We start from the raw sequence: 26216 nt of genomic DNA, 5'->3' as shown, positions 1-26216 counted from the left end.
GTAGGTCTCCATGCTTTCCGTCTCTGTTTGTTTCTATGGACAGTCACTGTCCCGCCTCCACACCCCCTTCATTCTCCAAGCTTACAAGAAAATATCCAAACACTTCAGCATCAGCATCCCAAATTTATTCTCCAGCAGCTGTGGCGGGGTGGGAGAGGCTAAGGGAAGAGGAGGGGAGGAGGAGAGTCCCAGAGAGTGGCAGGCACTGGGGAGGGTTGGGGTGGGTCCGAGCCAGACAGGAGCCATGCACGGCAGGCAGGCTGCGGGGAGCAGTGATGGCTTCGGGATGGGGAAGTCTAGAACAAAAGCTGATTGGGAGCCGCTGGGGGAAGAATCCTCCATATATCCCAGAAATCCCCAGAGCACAGCAGCGGGACGTACTGGAGGAGGGGGGCATGCCTCCCACTCATCTAGAACTGGAGTGGAGGCGGTGGGTGGCGGGCCTCGGAGGCTGAGGGTTGTTCTGGAACCTGAGTCTGGAACAGCCAACCCCGTGAGGCTATTTCCCCAGGGGCGGGGTCTGGGGGGAGGCATAGAACTACCAAGATGGAGTCTCGAACCCCATGGAGTTGGGGATGGTTAGTGGTGTGGTGGTGTCTCTGGACCCGATTGGGGCAGAGTCCAGAATGCTAAGGTCGGGGAGAATATCGGGCTCCGCTCAAGTCTTGAACGCGGGACGGCTGTAGAGGCTGTATGGAGTTTAGAAGGCCAGGAACGCTCGGGAGGGGCGTCTCGAACCCGCGCGGGCAGAGCCGGAATGCTGGGGTGCAGGATCTAGAATGGGGCAGGAGGTGTTGAAGTGGGGGGTGAAGTGGGGGCTGCCGCCAGCGCGGCGGAGGGGGCGTTGGAGACACCTAGTGGCGGCGGGTGAGATTACATGACGGGCACAGGCACTGGGCTGGTGGGGCTGCGGGCATCCGGATGCACGAAGTCGGGGTTCACGTAGGTAAAGCCCTGGAAATCGGCCTGGTCGATGCTGGCCAGGACTAGGCGGTCTGGAGGGGTCAGCGCTGGCGCCGCCCGCGTGAAGAACTTGTCAAAGTTCTCGCCGCTGCGGCCACACTGTGGGAGACGTGGGGGAGGGAAAGTTAAGCAGCTCCAAGGGTTCCTCGCGTGCCCCTGTGTACCCCGGTCTCATCTCCTGTCTCGTGCAGAATCTCTATGCATGCTTCACGGTCTCTGCACCTCCTTTTGTAGGGGGCGGCAGGGCTCTGCAGAGGGAGCCCCACCCCCACATACAGGTATATTGAGACCCACGGGAACCCCACCCCATTAGGGACCAAGTTTTTGTTGCCTGGAGGGTGACTGACCGGGCGGGGTCTGAAAGGAGGCGGGATCTCCAATCGTTCCAGCCGTTCCCAGTCAATCCAGCGGAAAAAGCCATGTGCACGGATGGTAGGTTCCCCATCAGGCCCTGAGCCCAGGCGCTTCCCTGGGTGCTTGGTCAGGAACTGTGGGAAACACAGAGAGAGACAGATAGACAGACAGACAGACAGACAGACAGACAGAGTCCCGGACAGGGAGACCCAGAGAACGAGGAAGAAATAGACAGAGGCAAGCAGATGGAGGAACCAAGAGACACAGGCATGAGACCCAGAGAGATAAGAACAGCCAGGGGAAACAGGCAGAGGGAGGGAAGAAGGGAAAAGAAAGGGGAGAGAAAGAGAGGCAGAGAGAGAGAAGAAGACGACAAACAAGACAAAGAGAGACAGAGAGATAGATGCAGAGAGAGACGAGAGAAGAGAGGAAGAGGGACAGAGAGAGAGAGGAAAAGAGAGACAGAGAAGGCGAGAGCGAGAGAGAGCGAGACAGAGAGAGAGAGAGAGAGAAAGAGGAAGAGGGAGGATACATGACAATGGGAGTAGACGAAATTCATACCCAGAGACCCAGGGACACAGAAACAGAACAAATCAGGGTGTGAGGTTGTGAGGGACAGAGAACCCAAGAAAGAGGAAAGATATGGGAAGGATCCCAGAGGGAGAGGGAAAGGAAGAGAATGAAGGAGATGGCAAAGGGGAGAGGGAAAGGGGGTAGGGGGAGAGAGGGAAGAGGAGAAGGAAGAGGAGAGAGAGGGGTAGGGGGAGGGAGGGAAGGGGAAGAGTGAAGGAGAGAGGGAAATGGGTAGGGGGAGGGAGGGAAGGGGAGAGGAGACAAGGGGAAGAGGAAAGGAATGGGGAAAAGAGGTTGCAGACTCAGAGAAAGGGGGAAATAGAAATTCAGAGGGTGGTACAGACACCCCAGGTGAGAAGACAGAAACCCAGAGAAGGGAGGAGACAGAGGAGACCCAGGGGACAGAGATTCAGAGAGAGAGAAGGATAGAGACCCAGGAAACACACACCCAGAGGGAGGAATAAAGACCAAATATGGGGACAGAGACCCAGAGCAAGGGGAGGACAGAAAGCCAGCAGGAGAGGACGGTGAGATGCAGTGTGTGTATGAGAGCAGACACAGGAGGGAACAGAGACGGGGGTGGGGGGGGGGGTTGGACAAAGGCCCAAAAGTGTAGATGGAGATACAGAAGGAGACAAAGAGAAAAGGAAGAAACACAGAGAGCCCCGTCGTATGCAGATGGAGGGGAGGTATGAGGCAGAAACCAGAGAGACCGTCAGGGAGATGCAGAGAGAGCAGCTAGACGCAGAAGGTGCTGACATGGGCTGAAAATCTGCTATGGGCCAGATGCTTTCTTCTGTGTCAACTCCATAACCCCTGAAGAGAGTGAAGCTCACAAAGTTTTGGTGAGTCACCCAAGATCCCACAGGAAGAAAAGCTGCAGAAGTTGGGTTTACCTGACCCACCCAGTTCCGGAAAGACAGACCCTGGACTTTCAGCACTTCCTGCAAGCAGGGAGCTGGGGAGTGGGTGTCACAGACAAGGATGGGACAGAGGCCATCTCCAGGCCTGGTGGCAAGAGGGCCAGAAACCACTGTTCTAACAAAAACCTGTGTATTATATCAACTTTTCCAACAGATGGAAATAAAGTGACTTCAGGAATGAGAGCCTTTTTCTAATAGGCACAGAGACAGCAATGGGGTGTGTGGATTGTGAGCCTGGAGAAGCTGGGAGTCAGGGGGCTCTCACCCCCTTGCAGATGGCCACGGCTTCCCGGGAAAGCGACTTGGGGTAGGTGACAGTTTGTTCCATGATGGCCTGAAACAGCTCCTCTTCGTCCTCCCCATCGAAGGGAGGCTATGAAAGTGGAGGGGATAGAGAGTCAGAGACTTGCCCAACTGCCTTTCCCCAAACCTTCCACACCCTCCTCACCCCACCGTGAACATACCTGACCCATCACACCCCCACATACACACCCGACCACACCCTCAGGAAAGACCGAACCAAACCACCAAAGCTTGATCTCTCTCCTTCTCAGGTTCTCTCATTTCCTATCTCAGATGCCTCAGCTCTGTGCATCTCTGTACTATTCTGCCTCTTTTTATCTGCTATGTAAGTCGGCAGGGTGTTAATTACACAACATGTCCGTTAAATAGAAGAGAGGAAAAACTGCAGGAAACACTCTAAAAGCGTTCTCCTGGTTGGATGAGTGGTTCACAGTCTTCTGAGGTTACAAAAAAATGATACCAGGCATTATTTTTTTTCTTTCCTTTTTTTTTTTTTTTTGTTTGTTTTTTTTAAGTAGAGACTAGGTTTCACCATATTGGCCAGGCTGGTCTCAAACTCCTGACCTCAAGTGTTCTGCCCACTTCAGCCTCCCAAAGAGCTGGGATTACAGGTGTGAGCCACCATGCCCAGCCAAATTTTTTTTAACTTCTAACTAAAATTTAGCATTCCCTTCAGTTATGAACGCAGGCAGCAGCAGTGCTTGTGGCTTCATTATCAATAGAAATCACAGGTATTTTCTCATCACATGAGAGTTGCAGATATTTCAAATTATTAGCCATTGCTACTTCAAAATTACTGTGAGAGCTCCTTTTCACTTTATTACCATTAGAACCTACTACTTAATGAATAAGAAATTGCACATATGTCCATATTCCAATTTAAAACATTTAGACAACTGTATACATTTAATTTAGTTGGTTGTTAGATTCAATTAAATTTTAAAAGTTTTGGTGACTATCTTTCAAAATAATTGATTTCTTTTTTTTGTTTGTTTGTTCTTTTGAGATGGGGTCTTGCTCTGTCACCTGGTCTGGAACACAGTGGCATAGTCATAGTTTAATGTAACCTCGAATTCTTGGGGTCAAGTGACCCTTCTGCCTCAGCCTCCGCAGTAACTGGGACTATAGGTGCCCACTACCATAGCCAGCTAAGAAGATGATCAAGAGGGTGGCACCCAATCTTTTTTAGCTTTAGTACACTCAGCAGTCCAGGAATCCAATCAAGCTGATTTAGAATGTATGTAATTGTCTAAGCTCACACAGCCAGTAAGTGGCAAAGTGAGGATTTGAACGTTGGTTTTCTGTGTATGTATTATTCTATTTTGTGCACTGAAAAAGATTCTTCTGAGAAGGGATCCATAGGCTTAACCAGACTGCTACTTTAGCATCTAGGGAGAAAGAATCCATGGTACAAACAAAACAAAACAAAAAACCTGGTCTACAGTAAGACAACACTTCAGAACCATGGACAGCGCTATTCGGGCACAACCTTCCAGGCTCCTTTCTAACCGGCTCCTCCTGAGATACAGGTGCCCCACTCTGCCTCTTTTAGCCAAGCCAGCTTCTCCCCACCTTCCCTTACCTGTCCTGCCAACATCTCATACAGCAGAACTCCAAAGGACCACCAATCGACAGACTTCCCATAGGGCTGGTAGGCAATGATCTGGGGGAGGTGGAAGGCAGGTAATCACGATCCATTCTTTAAGAAGCCTAGGACCCCTCTGGCCTCAACCCCTGGGAGCGCTACCCACTTTAAGTGCTTTCAGCACAAGCTCTTCCCACTCTGAATATTATTTCGTCGGATGGTTTTTTTTTTTTTTTTTTTTTTTTTGAGATGAAGTCTCGCTCTGTCGCCCAGGCTGGAGTTCAGTGGCGCGATCTCAGCTCACTGCAAGCTCTGCCTCCCAGGTTCAAGCGATTCTCCTGCCTCAGCCTCCCCAGTAGCTGGGACTACAGGCGCCTGCCACCACTCCCAGCTAATTTTTTTGTACTTTTAGTAGAGATGGGGTTTCACCGTGTTAGCCAGGATGGTCTCAATCTCCTGACGTCGTGATCTGCCCGCCTCAGCCTCCCAACGTGCTGGGATTACAGGTGTGAGCCACCGCGCCCGGCTGGTCAGGTGATTTTTTGTTTCATTTTGTTTTTTCAACAGGATCTCACTCTGTTGCCCAGGCTAGAGTGCAGTGGTGTGATCACAGCTCACTGCAGCCTCAACTTCCCAGACTCAGGTAATTCTTCTACCTCAGCCTCCCAAGTAGGTGGGCTACAGGTGTGCACCACCACACCTGGCTAATTTTTGCACTTTTAGTGGAGAGAGGACCTCACTATATTACCTAGGTGGTCTCAACTCCTGGACTCAAGCAATCTGTCTGCCTCAGCCTCCCAAAGTGCTGAGATTATAGGAGTGAGCCACCACGCCCAGCCTCCACTCTGAATATTCTGGCCAGGGATCTACCTTTTGGAATATTCTGGAAACAAAGCATACCTACTTCAAACATTCATTTGGCCTCAAATAGAAACACTACCTAAGGTCCAAGTCACTAGTTGCAACCACCTAGAATATTTGTGTCAGAGTCAGGAATATGTGTGTAGTTTTTGTTTTTGTTTTTTTCTTTTTCTTATTTTCTTTGAGACAGAGTCTTGCTCTGTCACCCAGGCTGGAGTGCAGTGGCAGGATCTCAGCTCGCTGCAACCTCTGCCTCCTGGTTTCAAGGAATTCTCCTGCCTCAGCTTCCTGAATAGCTGGGATTACAGGCATCCGCCACCACGCCCCGCTAATTTTTGTATTTAGTAGAGACAGGGTTTCACCATGTTGGCCAGTCTGGTCTTGAACTCCTGACCTCATGATCCACCCGCCTCAGCCTCCCAAAGTGCTGGGATTATAGGCGTTAGCCATCACGCCCGGCTATGTGTGTAGTTTTCAAATTTTCTTTTCTTTTCTCCTTTTTGAGATGGAGTCTCACTCTGTAGCCCAGGCTGCAGTGCAGTGGTGCAATCTTGGCTCACTGCAACCTCCACCTCCTGGGTTCAAGTGATTCTCCTGCTTCAGCCTCCTGAGTAGCTGGGATGACAGGCACACATCACCACATCCAGCTAATTTTTGTATTTTTAGTAGAGACAGAGTTTCACCATGTTGGCTACGCTGGTCTTGAACTCCTGACCTCAACTGATCCGCCTACCTCAGCTTCCCAAAGTGCTGGGATTACAGGCATGAGCCACCATGCCTGGCCTCAGTTTTCAAATTTTCTACAGATGATTCTGATTGCCAGCCAGGTTTTGTGATCACTGACGTTGATTATTTGGGCACAAGTCAGGCACGTCCTCCCAAGTAGCTGGGACTACAGGCATGTGCTTTATCCATCTATATGTACGTTCAGAACATCAGCCCCTCCCCTTTAACAAAGTCAGGTAATACCCCACCCACTTAAAATTAAAATACTCATAGGACAGCATTTGCTGTCCCAGAACCTTAGGGATCTCACCCTGCCCTTTTTCTTTTGTGTGTGTGTGTGTGTTTTTTTTTTTTTTTTTTTTTTTTTTTTTTTTTTTTTTTGAGACAGGGTCTCACTCTGTTGCCCAGACTGGAGTGCAGTGGTGTGATCTCAGCTCACTGCAACCTCCACCTCCCGAGTTCAATCAATTCTCCTGCCTCAGCCTCCCAAGCAGCTGGGTTTACAGGCACTCACCACCACGCCTGGCTAATTTTTGTATTTTTAGTAGAGACGGTGTTTCACCATATTAGTCAGGCTTGTCTCAAACTCCTGACCTCAAGTGATCCACCCGCCTCAGCCTCCCAAAGTGCTGGGATTACAGGTGTGAGCCATCGCGCCTGACTAATCCTGCCCTCTTAAAAAATGCAGCACAGAAGTCCAACCCACTTAGATCAGAGAACCACGTACAACACTTAGGAAATAAGCTTCCATCCAACGGAATACTCCAGGGAGAGCCCTGCCCAGTTAAGAGTATTCAGGACATAGTCCAGACATGTTCAGTGTTGGCAGGGGACAGGCCACACCCACTCAGAGTACACTAGAAATCGCTTGCACCTTGTCAGAAGGGTCCAGGATCAGGCCCTACTCGGAATTCCTACAAGCTGGTCCCACTCTCCTGGAATGTTCACCCACCGGTGCCGCCCACCTTACCTATTTAGAGACCCAGCTGGGCCCACCTGGCAGGCTCAGTGCACAAGCTCACCTGTGCTGGAGGCTGGAGGAACACCTGGCTGGGTAAGAAGGCCACAACGCACAACAAGGCCCGAGGGTCAGGCCTCCCCCCGCGATGAATACTGGACCATCAGCCACACCCTCTAAGGGATCTCAAAGCGTGGCCAGACCAGCAGGGTTGGGGTTACCTCCGGGGCTATGTAGTCCGGGGTCCCGCAGAAGGTGCGGGTTGTCGTCCCGGGGAAGACGTTCTCCTTACACATGCCGAAGTCAGTGATCTTGATGTGTCCCTCAGCATCCAGCATCACATTGTCCAGCTTCAGGTCCCTGGACGAAGCGGGGCGGGTAGGGTAGGAATTGCAAGAAGGGTTGAGTTCAGCAGTCTGGAGCCGCATATTCAAATCCCTTCCCTTCCAGGGGCGTGATTTCCTCCGTGGAAAGTCCTGAGGCTGCTCACCTGTAGATGATGCCCTGATTGTGAAGGAAGAAGAGGCCGATGGCGATTTCTGCTGCGTAGAACCTGGAGGACGGGGTGGGTGAGGACGTCAGAGGGTCAGTGGCTGGACCCTGCCCCCTTCCGCCACCCCGTCCCTTCTCTGTTGACCGAGACTCACGCTGCATGGGGCTCCTTAAACTTGCCCAGCTGTTGAATGTGGTACATCAAGTCTCCCCCGGTGACGTACTCCATCACGAAATACAGGCGGTCCTGCGGAGGAGTGCATGGGCTTAGAGGCGGGACTCATCTACCCGGGGTAGGAGAAGTTCTTTCCTGATCACTCAGGACAGATGTGGAAGGTTCTGGATGCACCCAACCAGAAATCAGAGCACCTAGCCACATCCCTGGAAGGGCCCTAAGGTGCTAACCCTGCTACCTCAGAATCTCCACCCGCCAGACCACTCCCAGCTATCAGACCACCTGTTCTGGCCCCGCCTTCTCAGAATGAAGACTGAAGCCCACCTTTCGCTCGAAATCTGGGGACACCAAAATCTCTTTCCACAGCCACTCACACACATATGCAATTCTGGCTTCATACCAAGACTCAGAGTTGCGGCCGGGTGTGGTGGTTCACACCTGTAATCCTAGCACTTTGGGAGGCCGAAGCGTGTGGATCACCTGAGGTCAGGAGTTCGAGACCAGCTTGACCAACCTGGTGAAACCCGGTCTCTACTAAAAATACCAAAAATTAGCCGGGCGCAGTGGCGGATGCCTGTAATCGACAGAATTGCTTAAATCCGGGAGGTGGAGGTTGCAGTGAGCCAAGATCGCGCCATTGCACTCCAGCCTGGGGAACAAGAGCGAAAATACGTCTCGGGAAAAAAAAAAAAAAAAGGAATCAAAGTTGCTCACATATAAATTTTAATCCAGGTAGCTAGCCACGTTCACTCAGAGTCCCTGGAAGTGAAGTCACGCCCTCTCAAAATCCTGCAGGTTCTGACTCTCTGCCCCTACGTCGCAATCCTAGGGAAGTGCCCTGTTTCTGATGTGTCCTTCAGTCAGAATCCAAAAGTGATGACCCCGTCACTCGGAGCCCAATTCTGGGCAGGCCCACTAGGAACGCACTTTCCTCCACTGTGCTCCTTTGCTCAAAATTCCAGGGCACTGGCTACACCCAATTAAGACCAAGCTCCCCAGGGAAACAGGCATCTGGCCACTCCCCCCAGGAGCCCATCCAGCTGGCCACGCCCCCAAGGAGCTCAACCGCTTCACCTTCGCAGGATCCATCCACCTGGCCACGCCCCCGAGGAACTCACCGCCTGGCCACGCCCCCTAGGAGCTCATCCGCCCGGCCACGCCCCCCGAAAAATCTACCTGCCTGGATACGCTCATTCATAATGTCATCTGCCTGGCCACGCCCTCAAGGAGCCAATCTGCCTGGTCACGCCTATTAATGATGCATCGCCTGACAAAGTCCGCCCTCCAAACTCCCGAAAGATTTCATTCGCCTGACCACGCCCCGCGAGGAGCCCCTCCTCCTGGCCACGCCCCCGATGAGTCCCTCCGCCTGACCACGCCCAACGAGGACCCCTCCACCTGGCCACGCCCCTCGAGGGGCCCTTCCGCCTGGCCCCCGAGGAGCCCCTCTCCCTGGCCACGCCCCCTGAGGAGCCCATCCTCCTGGCCTCGCCCACTCAGAGAGTACAAGGTTCTGTTGCCTCGCCCTAAACTCAGAATCCCAACGCAGATGCCGGATCTGTCCAGAACTGGATGAGGCAGGGCCCCGAGGCCAGCCTCCGCCCCCTCCATCCTTACCGGGGTCTGGAAGGTGGAGTGGAGTTGGGTGAGGAAGTGGGGCCGACCGCCAGGACCCCGGCCCCCCAGCGCCAGCACGCGTTTCTCCACCAGCGTGCAGTCCACGTCGTCATCCTGGACAATCACGTCCTTTTTCAGGATTTTGATGGCGTAGAGCTCATCAGAGCCTCTGCGCTCGGCCAGCATCACCTATGCACACAGTTCCAAAAGGGCCAGTCCATGTTGGGAACCCAGTGGTACAGGACCTGCCCCCTTCCTTTCAGGGACGCAGGGAAATGGGATCCCAGGTCCTCCCTCCATCTCTTAAGGGACTGACAGCCCTGACTTGCCGCCTGCCCCCTCAGGGAGAGTGTCCGCATCTCTAAACCTCTCCTCTCCAGGAACCTGAACGGCCCAGCCTAACCATATTTGAAGATGCAGGAGCCCAGTGTCTTCCCACCCCTACTTCCTCCCTAAGAACCAGAAATCTGACCTCCCCGCAGACATCCTCCCTTTCCCCCGGAACCCCAGGAATCCAACCTTCCCAAAACTGCCTTTTCCTAGAACCATGAGGAAGCTGAAGTCGGAGATGTGCAGACGTCCTGGGCTTGCCCCGAAGAAGCAGCGCTTGGGGTCGGTGGGACTAGGGGAAGGGGAGGGGATGGGAGAGGAAGAGGGGCCCATCCGCACCCGCTGTGGAAAGGAGAAAGAAAGTGCCAGAGGCAGTTAGACCTTATACAGTGATAAAGAGATGCCCCCCGAGAGAGACAGCACCCAAGAAAGAAAAGGATGAGACTAGCTAGAGAGAGGAAAATGGCCACCCTCCTATTCCATCCTTGGCTTAATTTTCCCTGACTCCCATAGCCTGGAGGGTTTATTTAACAAACACTTAGATCTCTCTGTCTCTCTTTTTTTTTTTTTTTTTTTTTTTTTTTTTTTTTTTAGTAGATGCTTATATGCTATCTCCAGAAAACCCTGCTATCGTTTCCATTTTACAGAAGAGGAAATTAGCACAGAGACGTTAAGTAACTTGCCCCAAGTCACACAGCAGGTAAAGAGCAGAGCTAGAAACGAAACCCAAGCAGTTCAGCTCTAGAGTCTGGTTGCTCTTAGCCTCTAAGCCGGAATCGCCTAGAGGGTTTGGTAAAACAGATTGCTCGGTCCCAGTGCCAGATTTTCTAACTCTATAAATCTGGGATGGGACGTGAGAATTGGTATCCGTAAAAAGCTTCTGGGTGACATGGGTGCTGCCAGTCCAGGGAGCACTCCTGGCTTTCAGCTAAGGTCCCTTCTCTACCTTTTCCTGCCTTGGCCCCCCAGGGAGGGGGCCCACGACTAAGCTGCTGTCACAGCTTCCACACTTGTCCCTCCACATGGACGGCTGCCCTTTCGAATGCATTCTCTACTCAGCAGGCACAGGAGCCAATTTAAAAATAAATAAACCAGGTCATGTCTCCCCTATGCTTGTAAACCCTTTAACTGCTCTGTCTGTGTTAAGATTTTGTTCCATGTGACTTGCAGAGCCAGGCTGTGACTGACCCTGCAGGTTGTTCTTCTCTCTCCTGGGGGCTCCATGATCTAGCCACCCTGGCCTGACACACGCTGTCCTCCCTCCCTCCTCGGGGCCTCTGGATATGCTGTCAGGTCTTTCTGTAAAGCTTTCCCCTCCCCTTCCCTCCTAGTTGCCTCCCAAACACCCTTTAGACCTTGACTCAAGCATCACTTCATAGAGGCCATGCCTGACTTTTTAAACTGGGTCAGATGCCTCTCTTACCACCCCTTGGTCACCATGGACAGCACCTTCCTGGCACTTTTATTCTTAGTAATTTACATCTATCTGTGTGACTATCTGCTTTCTGCCTGTGAGCTCCCTAAGCAGGGGTCTGCTTTGTTCGCTAAGACACAGTAACTCTGCCTACATCATTGAGGCTACATAAATATTTGTTGAGGGCCAGGTGCGGTGGCTCACGCCTGTAATCCCAGCACTTTGGGAGGCTGAGGTGGGCAGATCACCTGAGGTCAGGAGTTCAAGACCAGCCTGGCCAACATGGCGAAGCCCCATCTCTACTAGAAATATAAAAATTAGTAGGACATGGTGACACATGCCTGTAGTCCCAGCTACTTGGGAGGCCGAGGCAGGAGAATCGCTTGAACCCAGGAGGCGGAGGTTGCAGTGAGCCGAGATCGCACTACTGCATTCCAGACTGGGCAACACAGCGAGACTCTGTCTCAAATAAATAAATACAGAATAATAATAATAATAATAATAATAATAATAATAATAATAATGGCTGTTTCTGTTTGCTGTGTTGTTAGCCCCGTACCTAGCTCAAGGTCTGGCACATAGTTGGTGTTCACTGGTAATATTAAGTGGTGCCTGCTGAACTGTGGGAGAGCACTGTGAACCACAACAGGCACACACTCCCTGCCTCTAGGCCTTTGCCCACCGTCTGCCCTGCTGGGTTTCTTGGGTTTGCATGGGAGGATCATCCCCGCTGATCTCAAAAGACTCTACCTCTTTGGCTCAGAATTTCCTCCCGCTGGTACCCTTGTCTCCTGCAGAGCCTGTTCTCCAACTTAACTTTGCAAAAGGATCACCTGAGGAATTAATTTCGTATGCAGACATTTGAGGCTTCAGAGAGACCCTCACTCAGTGGGTCTGCAGAAAGGCCGGGGAATATGCTTTTAAAAGCAAGCACTCTAGGAATTCTGATGCAGATGAACCCCTACACGGAACATTTAAAACTCGGGGGGAAGTTTCTGTAAGAGTCCAGGGAAGACTATAGCATGTAGTTGCTGTTGTTGAATCTTGAAGATTCTTGTCTTTCTTTTTTTTTTTTTTTTTTTTGGGGGGGGGACAGTGTCTCCCTCTATCACCCAGGCTGGACTGCAGTGGAGCAATCTTGGCTCACTGCAACCTCCGCTTCCCGGAATCCAGCAATTCTCCTGCCTCCCGAGTGGCTGGAATTACAGGCACCTACCACCACACCCGGCTAATTTTTGTATTTTTAGTAGAGATGGGGTTTTGCCATGTTGGCCAGGCTGGTCTCAAACTCCTGACCTCAGTAATCTGCCTGCCTTGGCCTCCCAAAGTGCTGGGATCACAGACATGAGCCACGGCGCCCGGCCTATCATATGCTTATATATTTTGTTTGATGTCTTCCTCCTGGTGTAAATCCCATGAGGAAAGGAACTTTTTTTTTTGTTAGTTCTTTCCCTGCTCTCTCTATATCCCCAGTGAGTAGAGCCACGCCTTGCACATAGAGACGCTCTGTAAAGTATTTTTTGAAAGGGTAAATGAGGGAGAGAGCATTACTTCCTTCTGCCTGAAAATCTGGTCTCTCCTTTGGGAAATCCCGCCCTTCCACCAGGTCTCACCTCTCTGGGAAGCTTTCTCTGACTCAGGCTGTGCCAGGGACGCCCCAGTGCCTGAGGCTATCTCCATTACAGCAGCATTGCTCCTCGTTGTGAATGTCTGGGTTTGTAACTTTGTCCTCCACTAGAAGAAGAGCTCCCCCAGGGAATGGCCTGATTCTATTCCCAGAACAGGGTCTGGCTTATGACACCCTAGAAAATGGGTATTCGTGACTGGGCGCGGAGGCTCAAGCCTGTAATCTCAGCACTTTGGGAGACCGAGACGGGTGGATCACGAGGTCAGGAGATTGAGACCATCCTGGCTAACACGGTGAAAACCCGTCTCTACTGAAAAATACAAAAAACTAGCCGGGCGAGGTGGCGGGCGCCTGTAGTCCCAGCTACTCGGGAGGCTGAGGCAGGAGAATGGCGTGAACCCGGGAGGTGGAGCTTGCAGTGAGCTGAGATCCGGCCACTACACTCCAGCCTGGGCAACAGAGCGAGACTCTGTCTCAAAAAAAAAAAAAAAAAAAAGAAAGAAAGAAAATGGGTATTCGTCTGGGTGTGGTTGCTCACGCCTCTAATCTCAGCACTTTGGGAGGCCAAGGTGGGCGGATCACTTGAGGTCAGGAGTTCGAGACCAGCCTGGTCAACCTGTTGAAACCCCATCTCTGCTAAAAATACAAAAATTAGCCAGGTGTGGTGGTACGCTCCTGAAATCCCAGTTACTCAGGAGGCTGAGGCAGGAGAATCACTTGAATCTGGGGGGCGGATGTTGCAGTGAGCCGAGACTGCACTACTGCACTTCAGCCTGGGTGATGAAGCGAGACTCTGTCTCAAAAAAAAAAAAAAAAAAAAAAAGGTATTCGATGAGTGAATGAATGAATGGAGAGATTAAGGTCATCATGCTTGATAGATTTTTTTAAAACTCAAGAATCGGCTGGGCATGGCTCACGCCTGTAATCCCAGCACTTTGGGAGGCCAAGGCAGGCAGATCACCTGAGGTCAGGAGTTTGAGGTCAGCCTGGCCAACATGGTGAAATCCCGTCTCTACTAAAAATACAAAAAACTTAGCCGGGTGTGGTGGCGGTCACCTGTAATCCCAGCTACTCAGGAGGCTGAGGCAAGGGAGTTGCTTGAACCTGGGAGGTGGAGGTTGCAGTGAGCCGAGATTGCACCATTGCACTCCAGCCTGGGCAATAGAGCAGGACTCTGACTCCAAAAAAGAAAAACACCTCGAGAATATCAACTCAGGTGTCACCTCCTCAGGGAAGTTCTCCCTGACCACCCTCCCCGAGGCTGCGTTAATGCCTCCTCTAGGCCTCTTCAGTGCCCTGGGCTACCTCTAATTTAGCACATCTTCCTGTATTTTAAGTATCTGTGACTGTGTCCCTACCTTGGGGACTTGCTTGAGGGTCAGATTCACCTCTGGATCCTGGATTATTCAGCAAGCACAAGACAGACCTAGCGCAAATGTGTGCTCAACTCGTGTGTGTAGAATTGAAGACAGAAGTCAGAGGAGGGATAAGAAATCAGACACGCAGGCTGAAACTGCCTCCATTCAATGCCTTGGTTGTTCTACTCACCTCATACAATTCCAGGGGATAGTTACAAGCCTGGGAGAAAAGAAAGAGAGAGTCAGGGTCCCAAGAGAGGCAAGGGATCGCCCTAGAGCAGGGGCTGGTGGCCCCTAGTACCCTCAAGCCATGGCAATGGATAGGAACTATAATTCCCAACAGACCCTGGGGCTCGAGTCCCCTAGAAGAGCAGAGGAGGGAGTCCTAGGGTCTTCTGGGAACTGTAGTCCCAGGACCAGCAGGCACTCAGGGGTGGAAGGAAAGGCCAGCTCTGAACTATGGGAGGCTGGGCTGGGCTCCCCTGAGGAAGCCGGGGTCTGGGTACCTCAAACTTCTGGAGGAGGCTGCAGTTGTCAGCATCGGCCACCGGCACATTGTAATACTCGCCCTCCTCCTGGTTCAGTAACTTGTACCTGACATACAGACGGAGACCAGAGGCGGACAGCGGGGACAGGGCACCCATGGGAGAGGCAAAGACATTGGAAGGGAGGAAAGAGACACAGAGAGACGGACACAGAGATGGAAGAGAGAAAGAGTGAGATAAAAAGAGAGGGAGAGGGAGAAAGGGAGGTGAGAAGGAGAGAAGAAGAGATACAGAGAGAGAGAGAGAGAGGTGTGTGGGTGTGTGTGTGTGTGTGTGTGTGTGTGTGTGCTGGGAGGTGTAGGGAAGGACAGTGGCCTGGAGGAGAGAGACCACACACAGATGGAGATGGTAATATTGCGCTCCATCCCCAGGCCCCAGCCCTGCTCCTCACCAGCCATCCACTGGCGCCTTGAGCAGCTCTGAGACGCCAAAGGACATGGCACCCATGAAGTCGTTGCGGGAGGTCCGGTCCCAGTCCCACACCTCCACGCTGAGCCGGCGCTCCACATCCCCAGGCTTCAGGTTGCTGCAGGAAGGTGGGGTGAATGGGGTGCGGGGCCAAGCTCATGGCTCCCTTCGGTTCCCCATCCTTGGTGCTACAGGTGGGGGCAAACCCAGCCAGCTGGGGTTCCTCTCCTGCTTTGTCTGTCTCCGACCTCTGACCTTCCCAGTGGGGCTCTCTCCCCAGCTAGGGCTTTGGGGCCTGAAGTAAACCCGGAGAGCTCTTCCCTCCCTTCTTCCTGCATTCTCCGCCCTTCCCATCCCTGTCTCTTGTCTCTCGAGATCTCTCTCTCTGAGTCTCTGCACCTTTCTCTCCTCTCTGGGTCTCCGTCACTGTCTTTCTGTCAGCTGACCTCTGTCTCCCTGCCATCCCTCGTCTTCTCCCCTCCCTCTCCCTCTGTGTCTCTCTTTGGGTTTCTGCCTCGTCTGAGGCTCTCTCTTCTCTCTCTCATCTCTGTCTAACTCTAAAGTTGGGGGGCTTCAATGGAGACTAATTATACAGTGGTTTGGCTGTCTCTGTTTCTGTATCTCCATTCCACTCCCTCAATCGCTCTATTCCTTTTTCCCACCATCATCTTCTGCCCTTTTCTGGGTTCCCTCTATCCTAACCCCTCCCATCAGCTGCTCTCTGGGGACCACTAGGACCCTCAGATCATTCTCTGTCAGCTATCATTGCCTTCCCTGCACCCCAGACTCACAACACAAAGGTCTCATTCCACACAGGATTTAGCGTGGCTTTCACCGTTCGGGTTTTCTGTTTCGTCAGGTTCCGAGGGTCTGGGATGAGCTTCAGTTTCACATAGGGATCAGAGAGACCATTGGGGTCCATAGGAATAAGGTTACGGGCCTCGCCAACTAAATGGGAAGTGAGGAAGGGCGTGATGGGTTAGAGATCCAGGAAGGGGCTCCCAGCCCTCCTCCAGTCAGCAGTCAAGAGTTCCAAGCTCTCAGTCTCATTTCTCATGACTTCTTACCTCTCCAGTACCCAGAAGACAGGGCATAGAGCCCTTTCCCCAAACAGTGACCCCGAAATCAGACCAGAGCCCTTCTCTCCATTAGGAACCAGAGTTTGGACCCTGGCCATGTCACCAATACTGAACCTCAGCCTACCTCAGAACCAGGTACTCACCCTTCTCAAGATGCTTATACCCAGAAAGCCATTGCTGGGCGCAGTGTCTCACACCTGTAATCCCAGCACTTTGGGAGGCCGAGGCAGACAGATCACCTCAGGTCAGGAGTTCGAGACCAGCCTGGCCAGCATGGTGAAACCCCGTCTCTACTAAAAATACAAAAATTAGCTGGGCACAGTGACACACACCAGTAGTCCCAGCTACTCAGGAGGCTGAGGCAGGAGAATTGCTTGAATCTGAGAGGCGGAGGCTGCAGTGAGCTGAGATCGCCCTACTGCACTCCAGCCTGGGCAACAGAGTGAGATCCCATCTCAAAAAACAACAACAACAACAAAATAGCCAGATGTGGTGGCGGGCACCTGTAATCCCAGTTACTCTGTAGGTTGAGGCAGGAGAATCCCTTGAACCCGGGAGGCAGAGGTTGCAGTGAGCCAAGATTGCACCACTGCACTCCAGCCTGGACGACAGAGCAAGATTCCATCTTAATAAACATAAAACAAAAACAAGAAAGAAAGCCATTGGCCAGATGCGGTGGCTCACGCCTGTAATCCCAGCACTTTGGGAGGCCGAGGCGAGCAGATCACCTGAAGTCAGGAGTTCGAGACCAGCCTGGCTAACATGGTGAAACCCCGTTTCTACTAAAAATACAAAAACTTAGCAGGGCATGGTGGCAGGCGCCTGCAATCCCAGCTACTTGGGAGGCTGAGGCAGGAGAATCGCTTGAACCCGGGAGGCGGAGGTTGCAGTGAGCTGAGATCGCTGCTCCAGCTTGGGCAACAAGAGCGAAACTCTGCCCTCCTCAAAAAAAACAAAGAAAGTCAAAGTCATTAACAGGCGCTGAAAATTGCAAGAGGCCAGGCTGGTGGCGGAGCTTTGAGCCAAAAGGGGCGTGGTGGGGTGTGCAGGGCCTTTGGGGTGGGGTCGGAAGTGTGGGCGTGACTATCGAGAGAGGCGTGGCCCCATCTTTGGGGTGGGGCTGGGCCAGCACAAGTGCCTTGGGTCAGCCTCGCTTCACACTTGGGGAAGGGGCGGGGCAAGGCGAGGGGGCGGGACCTCACCCGTTATGTGGATCTCATCTGCAGTGGGAGCCCGGATCTCCAGCTGCAGGCGCCCGCGGCGCTCGGTGTGGTCCACACCGCACAGGGAGGGCACGCTACGCACACAGCGCCGGTGCACGTTCATCTCGCAGCCTGCGGGAGAAAGCTGCGGGTAGCACCTCAGGCCCCGCCCCCAAGCCAAGCCTCCACCCCCCACCCCATCCCGGGCATTTCCCAGGCGCTTTGGAAGGGCCCTGGCAACGCCCAGTTCACTCACAGGAGCATTTCATGCCCTGGTGCACAAGCCCGTACAGGAGGGAGCCACAGTGGTCGCAGAAGGTAGGGCTGCTGTAGCTATGCAGGCGGAACTTGTGCTTGTTCCGGGGGTCCTGGGAGCAGAGAAGACTGGCTTAGGGGGCGTTGGGAGGGTCCTAAAACCCCAGGGGAGGGGCCCTTTTATCTTTTCCTCCTGTCTTACTCTCTAGGTCATCCTGAGACTCCATCTTTTTCTCTCCATGTACCAATAATTGAACACCTGCTGTGTGCCAGGAACCGTTCTTGGTGTGGGGACCCAGCATTAAACAAATGAAAAAAAACCTCTTTGTCACATGGAGTTTACTTCCTAGTGGAGGGAGACAGAATGTAAACATGGTAAATAAATAAAACATATAGTTTGATGGTTGGTAATGGGTGCTCTGGAGAAAAATGAGACAGGGATGGGGACCACCAGAAGTTGGGGGATTGAAATTTTAAATACGGTGGTCCTGGCCGGGCGTGGTGGCTCATGCCTGTAATCCCAGCACTTTGGGAGGCTGAGGTGGGCGGATTGCCTTGAGCTCAGGAGTTCGGGACCAGGCTGGGCAACATGGCAAAACCCTGTCTCTACTAAAAATACAAAAATTTGGCGGACATGGTGGTGCACGCCTGTAATCCCAGCTACTCAGGAGGCTGTGGCATGAGAATCGCTTGAATCCAGGAGGCCGAGGTTGCAGTGAGCCAAGATTGTGCCACTGCACTCCAGCCTGGGCGACAGAGCAAGATTCTGGCTCAAAAAACCAAACCAAAACAAAACAAACAGTGTGTGGTGGGGAGGCCTCGCTGACAAAATGGTATCCGGGCAGAATGTGAAGGAGGCAGGAGCTTCCAACATCCCATAGTTCCCATCCCCCCAACTCCCACAAGTTAGTATTTGAGGACTTGTGGGCCACCCTGAACCCCAGCTCATTCACTGGCAGCTTCTGCCAGTGTCCACATGGTATGCTTTCTCTGAGCTCCAGGTGGAATGGAGAACATGACCCCTCAGTTATAACAGGAACCCAGCAGGCCTAAATAAAATAATTGGTGTATAAAACACAGCTGTGCCTACCATGTTAGACGCTCCCAATACTATTACTCTTCCTGTGGTTATTATTAGGGATTTTATTGCAGTTCCTACATAGCCCTGAATTTAAGTAAGAGCTAGGCCACTTCTCAGTTGTGTGATTTGGGGCAAGTTCTTTCCTAATTTTGAGCCTCAGCATCCTCCTCTGTCAAGTGGAAATAAATAATCTATATTTTGAAGCAATGCTAAATTTCCAGAGTCCCTTAAACACGAATGCAGGACATCAGTGAAGCTTCTCCTTCTCCCCTGCCACCCTCTACCCCTGGGACAATATCTGCTTGTTAAATAACTTGATTCTAAGAATCCATTAAAAGGATTATCACAGGGTGAAAATTTAGGCCATTCTTGGATTTTCATTTATGTTAGCGGGGTTTCTAGTTTGAATATATATTTGGGTAGAGGAGGGTGTTGGCAGTTTCCAGGATCCCTTTCAATGTGCTGAGCTTCTAAATGTCTTCCACTGACCCTAACTCAAAGCGTTCCTGCCGCACTAAATAAGATGCTGTGTATGAAGGCTCTCAGCAGGGTGCCTGACACACAAGCCATCCACAGACAGAGGCTGCTGTTCTTATTCTCAAAAGTGAACGTCACTGTTAAAAAGGAGACAGCACGGAGGCCCTGGTTACATACATCAGAGTTCAAATCTTGCCTCTACCCCCTACCCAGCTAGGTGGCCTCACCATGCCTGCCCCTTTTCAAAGCCTCAGGTTTACCGTCTGAAAAGTGGGGCCATGTGCCCTCCCTGAGGACTAAATGAAATCATACTTGCCAAACCCTTAGCACATCTTAAGCTCTTGATCCATGTTCTTTTTTTTTTTGAGATGGAGTCTCACTCTGTCACCCAGACTGGAGTGCAGTGGTGTGATCGCCGCTTACTGCAACCTCTGCCTCCCAGGTTCAAGCGATACTCCTGCCTCAGCCTCCCAAGTAGCTGGGACTACAGGCTTATGCCACCAAGCCCGGCTAATGTTTTGTATTTTTAGTAGAGACGGGGTTTCACCATGTCAGCCAGGATGGTCTCAATCTCCTGACCTCATGATCCACCTGCCTCAGCCTCCCAAAGAGTTGGGATGACAGGTGTGAGCCACCGTGCCTGGCCGAGGCATGTTACCTTGCTTTGTTTTTTTTTTGTTGTTTTTTTTGAGACAGACTTTTGCTCTTGCTGCCCAGGCTGGAGTGCAGTGGCACAATCTCAGCTCACCGCAACCTCCGCCTCCTGGGTTCAAGTGATTCTCATGCGTCAGCCTCCTGAGTAGCTGGGATTACAGGTGAGCACCACCACGCCCAGCTAATTTTGTATTTTTAGTAGAGACGGGGTTTCTCCGTGTTGGTCAGGCTGAACTCGACCTCTCGACCTCAGGTAATCCGCCCACCTCGACCTCCCAAAGTGCTGGGATTACAGGCATGAGCCACTGCGCGTGGCCTGCATGTTACTTTTAAGAAGATCAACTGCTGGCAATGAATCACTTGAACCCCGGAGGTCAAGGCTGCAGTGAGCAGTGATCGCACATTGCACTCCAGCCTGGGCAACAGAGTGAGACCCTGTCTCAATAGTAAAACAACAAAACAAACAAAAAAACCAAGTGCTGCAGAGGAAAGATCTCCTCCTCACTATTCACTTATTTCCTCATTGGTCATAATAATAATTTTAACAATAACAAAAGATAATATTTTGGCTCTTGCTATGTGTCAGAGACCATCCCAAATGTCTGACTCACTAAATCTTCAAACCAATCCATAGTGAGCATAATTATTATCTCCACTTTACAGACAAGGGATTCAAGAAGTGCAGAGAGGTAAATTAACTCAGGAAATGTCACAGAACCAAAAGTGGTGGAGCTGGGATTCAAACCAGATAGGGACAGGAAAAATATCTAACTTAACCACATGAGCTGTTGTGTGGATCCAATCCTATACTGTATATAAAATACTTGAGGCCAGGTGCAGTGGCTCATGCCTGTAATCCCATCATTTTGGGAGGCTGAGGCAGGAGGATCGAGTAAGACCAGGAGTTGAAGACCAGCCTGGGCAATATAGTAAGTGAGACTCCATCTCTACAAAAACATTTTTTTAAATTAGCTAGGCATTGTGGTTTGTGCCTGTAGTCCCAGCGACTTGGGAAGCTGGGGCAGGAGGAGAACTTGAGCCTGGAGAATTCAAGGCTGCAGTGAGCTATGATCCCATCACTGTACTCCAGTCTAGGTGACAGAGCAGGACCCTGTCTCAAAAAAACACAAAAATCAGCTGGGTGCAGTGGCTCATGCCTGTAATCGCAGCAGTTTGGGAGGCCAAGGTGGGTGGATCACCTGAGGTCAGGAGTTCAAGACCAGCTTGGCCAACATGGTGAAACCCTGTCTCTACTGAAAATATAAAAATGAGCCGGGCATGGTGGCACATGCCTGTTCTAGTCCTAGCTCCTCGGGAAACTGAGGCATGAGACTCGCTTGAACCTGGGAGGTGGAGGTTTCAGTGAGCCGAGATCGCACCAGTGCACCCCAGCCTGGGCAACAGAGTGAGACTCCATCTAAAAAATACCCCAAAAGCAAACAAAAAACAAAAACAAAAAAATCTTTTTTCTTTTTTCTGAGACAAAGTCTCGCTCTGTTGCCCAGGCTGGAGTGCAGTGGCGTGATCTTGGCTCACTGCAACCTCCGCCACTCAGGTTCAAGCAATTCTGCCTCAGCCTCTGAGTAGCTGGGATTACAGGCGAAAAACCAGAAAAATCTTGATGAGTGTACCCAACGAGGATTGGATACATCAGACTTAGTCTGGTGTTGGTGGCGGAGGTGAGTGAATGAGGCGGGTCATCAATCACATACACGTGCTGGTAGACAGTGGTGTTCAATATATGTTCTATGAAGTCACATCTTCTATGTAGACTTCTGTTATTTTCGGCTGATAAGCTGGTAAAACGCCTCATGGACTTCTGTGGATCTCTCTCTCTCTCTGCCTCTCCATCTGTACATCATAAAACTGTCTCCAATCTTGTGTCAAACCCTGGGCGAAACTCTGAACCCACCCGACTTCAAAATAAGCCAGGAAATGTCCAGATGTGTGCTGTCCCACTCGGTGGCCACTAACTACATGTGGCTGTTTAAATTTAAGTCAATGTGGCCAGGCGCGGTGGCTCACGCCTATAATCCCAGCCCTTTGGGAGGCTGAGGTGGGTGGATCATGAGGTTAGGAATTCGAGACCAGCCTGGCCAACATGGTGAAACCCCATCTCTACTAAAAAAACAAAAAAGGCCGGGCGCGGTGGCTCAAGCCTGTAATCCCAGCACTTTGGGAGGCCGAGACGGGCGGATCACGAGGTCAGGAGATCGAGACCATCCTGGCTAACACGGTGAAACCCCGTCTCTACTAAAAATACAAAAAACTAGCCGGGTGAGGTGGCGGGCGCCTGTAGTCCCAGCTACTCAGGAGGCTGAGGCAGGAGAATGGCGCAAACCCGGGAGGCGGAGCTTGCAGTGAGCTGAGATCCGGCCACTGCACTCCAGCCCGGGCTACAGAGCAAGACTCCGTCTCAAAATAAATAAATAAATAAATAAAAATAAAAAAATAAAAAAACAAAAAAATTTGCCGGGCGTGGCGGCGCGTGCCTGTAGTCCCAGCTACTCAGGAGGCTGAGGCAGGAGAATCGCTTGAACCCAGGGAACGGAGGTGGCATTGAGTCGAGACTGCGCCACTGCACTCCAGCTTGGGCAACAGAGCAAGACTCCATCTCAAAAAATAAACATTAAAAAAAAAAATAAACGTAAGTCAATTCAAATGACATGAAATGGAATTTCTGTTCCTCAGCCAGAGTCGCCCTGTTTCAAGTGCTCACTGGCTACATGGAGCTGGTGGCTGCCTATTGGACAGTGCATGTACAGAATGCTTCCGTCACTGTAGACAGTTCTGTTGGTCAATGCTAGATCATCAGCCCCATTTTATAGGGGAGGAAACTGAGGCTCAGAGATAAAGCAGAAAAGAGAACGGGGATGGGCACTCAGGGTTGACTGGTCTTGTGAGCCTCTGATGGAGAGAGAGGGTTTGGGGAGAGGCTGTGTGTCTCCGCGTGCTGCACATCTGTGATGACGGGCATCTGTACATGCACGCACGTGTGTGCGAGTGTACTGTGGGACTTCCCTGGGTCTCTTAGCATCTCCTAAGCTGTTGTCTGTATCCACCGTTTTCTATTTTAGTCTCTCTCTCCAGGTGTCTTTGTCTCCCTCTCTTGGATTTTCTCTGTCCATCTTTTGGTGCCTCCGAATTCCCCTCTTTCTCCCTGGTTCTTTCTCTGCTCCGTGTCTCTCTCTGCCTCATCTTCAATCTCTCCTGGGTCTCTGTCTTTTTCTGTGACTCTGTTCCTCTTCCTGAGACTGCCTCTGTCTTATGTTGGGATCTCCGCACCTGCATTGGTATTTTTCTCTGTGTGCTCCTCAGCTCTCAATTTTTAAATCCCTTCATCCCTGGATCACAGCCCACCCCCAGCAGTACCCATCTTCAGTCTCCTCACCCCGGCCTCCTCTCTGTCCCCCACCTGTGTCCCCAGCCTGTCAGTCCCCCTCGCATTCCCCCTTTCCAGGCCAAGGGCAAGGAATCTGGGCCAAATAGCTCCCCCTATCTCTCCAGCCCCCCTCCCCTCCCAGCCATAAAAATAGCAGGAGAAATTGGGACGGACGCCGAGGGGGTGAGGGCGGGGGCGCGGCCCAAGGAGGAGAACCAGGTGTCCGGGCACTCACGTCCGTCTGGGGGCCCTTCCCAGCGCCTGGACACTCGAAGGTCACAAATTCGTGGCATCGTCGATGAACCACAAAGCTGCAGACTAAAGGTGAAAATCATAGAGACACAGATGGAGGCATGGATCGATCCAGAGGGAGACCCCAGCGGACAGAAAATTGGAAAGAGAGAGCAGAACTCGGAAACAGAGAAAACCAGAAAGAGGGATCTCAACACAGAGAGTCCAACAGAGAGAAAATCGGAGGCCAGAGAGAGAAGCAGGAGACAGAAACCCAAGAGATAGGTTCAGAGGCAGAAACAGAGACGCAGAGACTCACAGAGAGACACAGAGCACAGAGCCCAGGGAAGGGAGATGGAAAAAGAGAGAAAGAAAATAAGATCCCATTGACAAACAGACACAGGCCCACGGACCGAGATCAGAAAGCGAGGAGAGAGGCAGACAGATTCAAAGAGCAAAAACCGAAATATCTTCAGACGCAGCCCAGGAAGCAGCAACTTGGGCAGAAGTGAGTCTGGGGGCGCTGTGCCGGCCCGCCCCCCACCCTGACTCACTCTGTTCTCAGCAGTGGCAGCTGGTGCTCAAGGACTCGCCCCCCTCTCCCGCCCCCCAGAACTGCCGGCCCCGCCCGGCCCCCACTCGCCCATCGGTGACCCCACCCGGCCTGCCCCTGCCTAGGACGGCTGGTGTTGTCATGGCGACAGCAGTCTGGGGTGGGGGGGGGGCTCTGACTTTGCATCTCCAGCCCCCTCCCCCTTCCCCCCTTCAGCTCCCCTTTTCCAAATCTCCCTGTTCCCATGGCAACAGATTCTCCAAATATCTGTCCCCACCTGGAGCCGGCCGAGGGAGGGGCCCCCAGCACCACCTCCGCGGTGGCCCCACCATCAGAGCTCCCTCCCCGCCACAGGCTGTGTGTCTGCCACACCCCCCGCCCCGGGCTCCCCCGCGCCTCTCTGGGGACCGGAGAACACGTGTGTCAAGCAGCCTCAGCTGTGAGGGCCCAGCCTCCACCCGCCTGAGGGTCCCAGGAGCCCTGGTCCCCAGTTCTTACCTTGACATTGCAGGCCTTGCTTTCCGATACCCCTGGAAAAGTCAGGGATCCTAGGTCAGTGCAGAAAGGGGTACCTGGACCCCCAACCTCTGCGAGCCACAGGGGGCCTGCGGCCTCTGACCCTCCTCCCACAGGGCCCAGGTGTCCAAGCCCCGGCCGCCTCCTCTTTCTAGAACCCAGGAATTTCGGCCCCCAGCCCTTCTTCCCTTAGACCGGAGTTCAGCCCCCGGTTTCTTCCTCCTTCAGACCCAGGAATCCAGGCTCCCAGCCCCCCAGCCCCTTCCTCCCTCATACCCAAGACTCCAGGACCTCCGTCCTCCAGCCTCCTCCTCCCTCAGACCCAGGACTCCAGGAACCAGCCTCCTCCTCCCTCAAACCCAGGAGTCGAGGCTCCCAGCGTTCCCCGGCCATCCTAGAACCTGGGAGTCGGGGCTACAGCCCCCTCCTTCTTCCTTCCACAGGGGTCGGCGTGACAGGGGTCTGCACCCCTAGTCCCCTCCTCCCCCAGTCCCCTAGCCCCCTTCCCTCACCAGATGAAGTCGGTGCAGTGGCTGCAGAAGGTGGGCTGCTTGAAGAAGCGAGCGGTGAACTTGTGGCTCTTGACTTCGTGGACCACCTTCTGCCTCAGAGCCCCCTTTCTGCAAAACAGGGGCCGGGGTCCCCCCTCTGAATCGCCTCCGCCGGGGCCCAGACCAGCCATGGCCCCAGACACGTAGCAGGGACCAGGATCCTGCCTTTCTTGGGGGAAACAGGTGGAAGGGAAAGGAGCCGGAGACTCGAAGGATCAAAGGAGCCACAGGGAAATTCCGAGGTGGGTAGGAGAGGGGCAAGGCACCTCCAGGTGCGGAGCGCGCCAGGCAGGGAGCGGCACCCCCGGGTGCGCCGGCTCCGCCAGGGGGAGCGGGCGAGTGGGGAGGAAGAGCCAAAGGCACGGCGCCGGGAGCCGGAGGCACGGGCGGCGGCGGTGGGAGCTCCAGCTCCGGCACCTGCTGAAATGTGGGAGCCCCGGGTAGGGGGAGGCGTTGCCAGGACGACAGAGAGGGCGGGGTTTCAGCTTAAAGGCGCTCCCCTCCCGGAGACACGGGACAAATGTCCTCCCTCCCTGCCCCCTACACGTGCACACACCCACTCCGGGGGCTGGCTGGAGGGAGGGGCATCCTCTGAGCCTGGCTCCCCCCCACTACCCTGCAATCTGTCATCCTGCCCCGTGTTCCTCCCCCACTAGGGTGCCTCGTGTGTCCTGTGGGCGCCCTGGGGTCCCTGTGTCTGACCCTGCCCCTCTCCTTCCTTCAACAAACTTTATGCTCCACGCTAGGGGTCCAGCAGTGGACAGGGAGGCTGCTGGGGTTCTCGCCTTCTCTGATGCCGGCTGAGTCTTTATTTCTCCCCTTGGCTTCTCCATTATTTGTGTGGCTCTCTCTGCCCGCGAGTATCTTTCTTGTGACCTCTGTCCCTCTCCCTCTATTCCTGGAGCGACCTTTCTCGACGTGTCTCTCTTTCTGCCTCTCAGTGGATCTGTTTTCTTTTCCCTGTCTCCGAGAAATGCTGTTTCTATTTCTTTCTATGTCTCTCTTTCCTCGGCTGTGTGTCTC

The 26216-nt window shown here is 52.8% G+C and overlaps 2 protein-coding genes across 19 annotated transcripts in view; both read right to left on the bottom strand.

The window, feature by feature from the left end:
* Positions 1–26216, bottom strand: part of NDUFA3 (NADH:ubiquinone oxidoreductase subunit A3) — a 427160-nt gene that overhangs the window by 191759 nt on the left and 209185 nt on the right. The window contains exon 1 of one of the 18 annotated variants that reach the window (XM_077981784.1): positions 24815–24818. The exons of 13 other annotated variants lie outside the window; for them this stretch is intronic. The gene's annotated coding sequence lies outside the window, so the exon portion shown is untranslated. Of the gene's footprint in view, positions 1–1126; positions 1131–19507; positions 19512–24205; positions 24210–24703; positions 24708–24814; positions 24819–26216 lie in introns of those variants that run through there. 4 more of the 18 variants (XM_077981745.1, XM_077981766.1, XM_077981787.1 and 1 more) reach the window with 4 other exon arrangements.
* Positions 104–25622, bottom strand: PRKCG (protein kinase C gamma). Its single transcript, XM_077981297.1, has 19 exons — positions 25155–25622; positions 24625–24656; positions 23578–23660; positions 17750–17861; positions 17494–17625; positions 16004–16160; positions 15196–15330; positions 14766–14853; positions 14450–14479; positions 10050–10202; positions 9531–9719; positions 7894–7985; positions 7737–7799; positions 7468–7606; positions 4699–4779; positions 3079–3186; positions 1311–1451; positions 878–1062; positions 104–774 (listed from the first exon to the last, which is right to left on the bottom strand). Exons 1-19 carry the CDS (start codon positions 25322–25324, stop codon positions 630–632), a joined length of 2235 nt encoding a protein of 744 aa, XP_077837423.1. The 5' UTR covers positions 25325–25622; the 3' UTR covers positions 104–629.

This window comes from Macaca mulatta, chromosome 19, assembly GCF_049350105.2.
Source record: "Macaca mulatta isolate MMU2019108-1 chromosome 19, T2T-MMU8v2.0, whole genome shotgun sequence".
Lineage (NCBI taxonomy): Eukaryota > Metazoa > Chordata > Mammalia > Primates > Cercopithecidae > Macaca > Macaca mulatta.
This window is presented reverse-complemented; position numbering and strand designations above follow the sequence as displayed.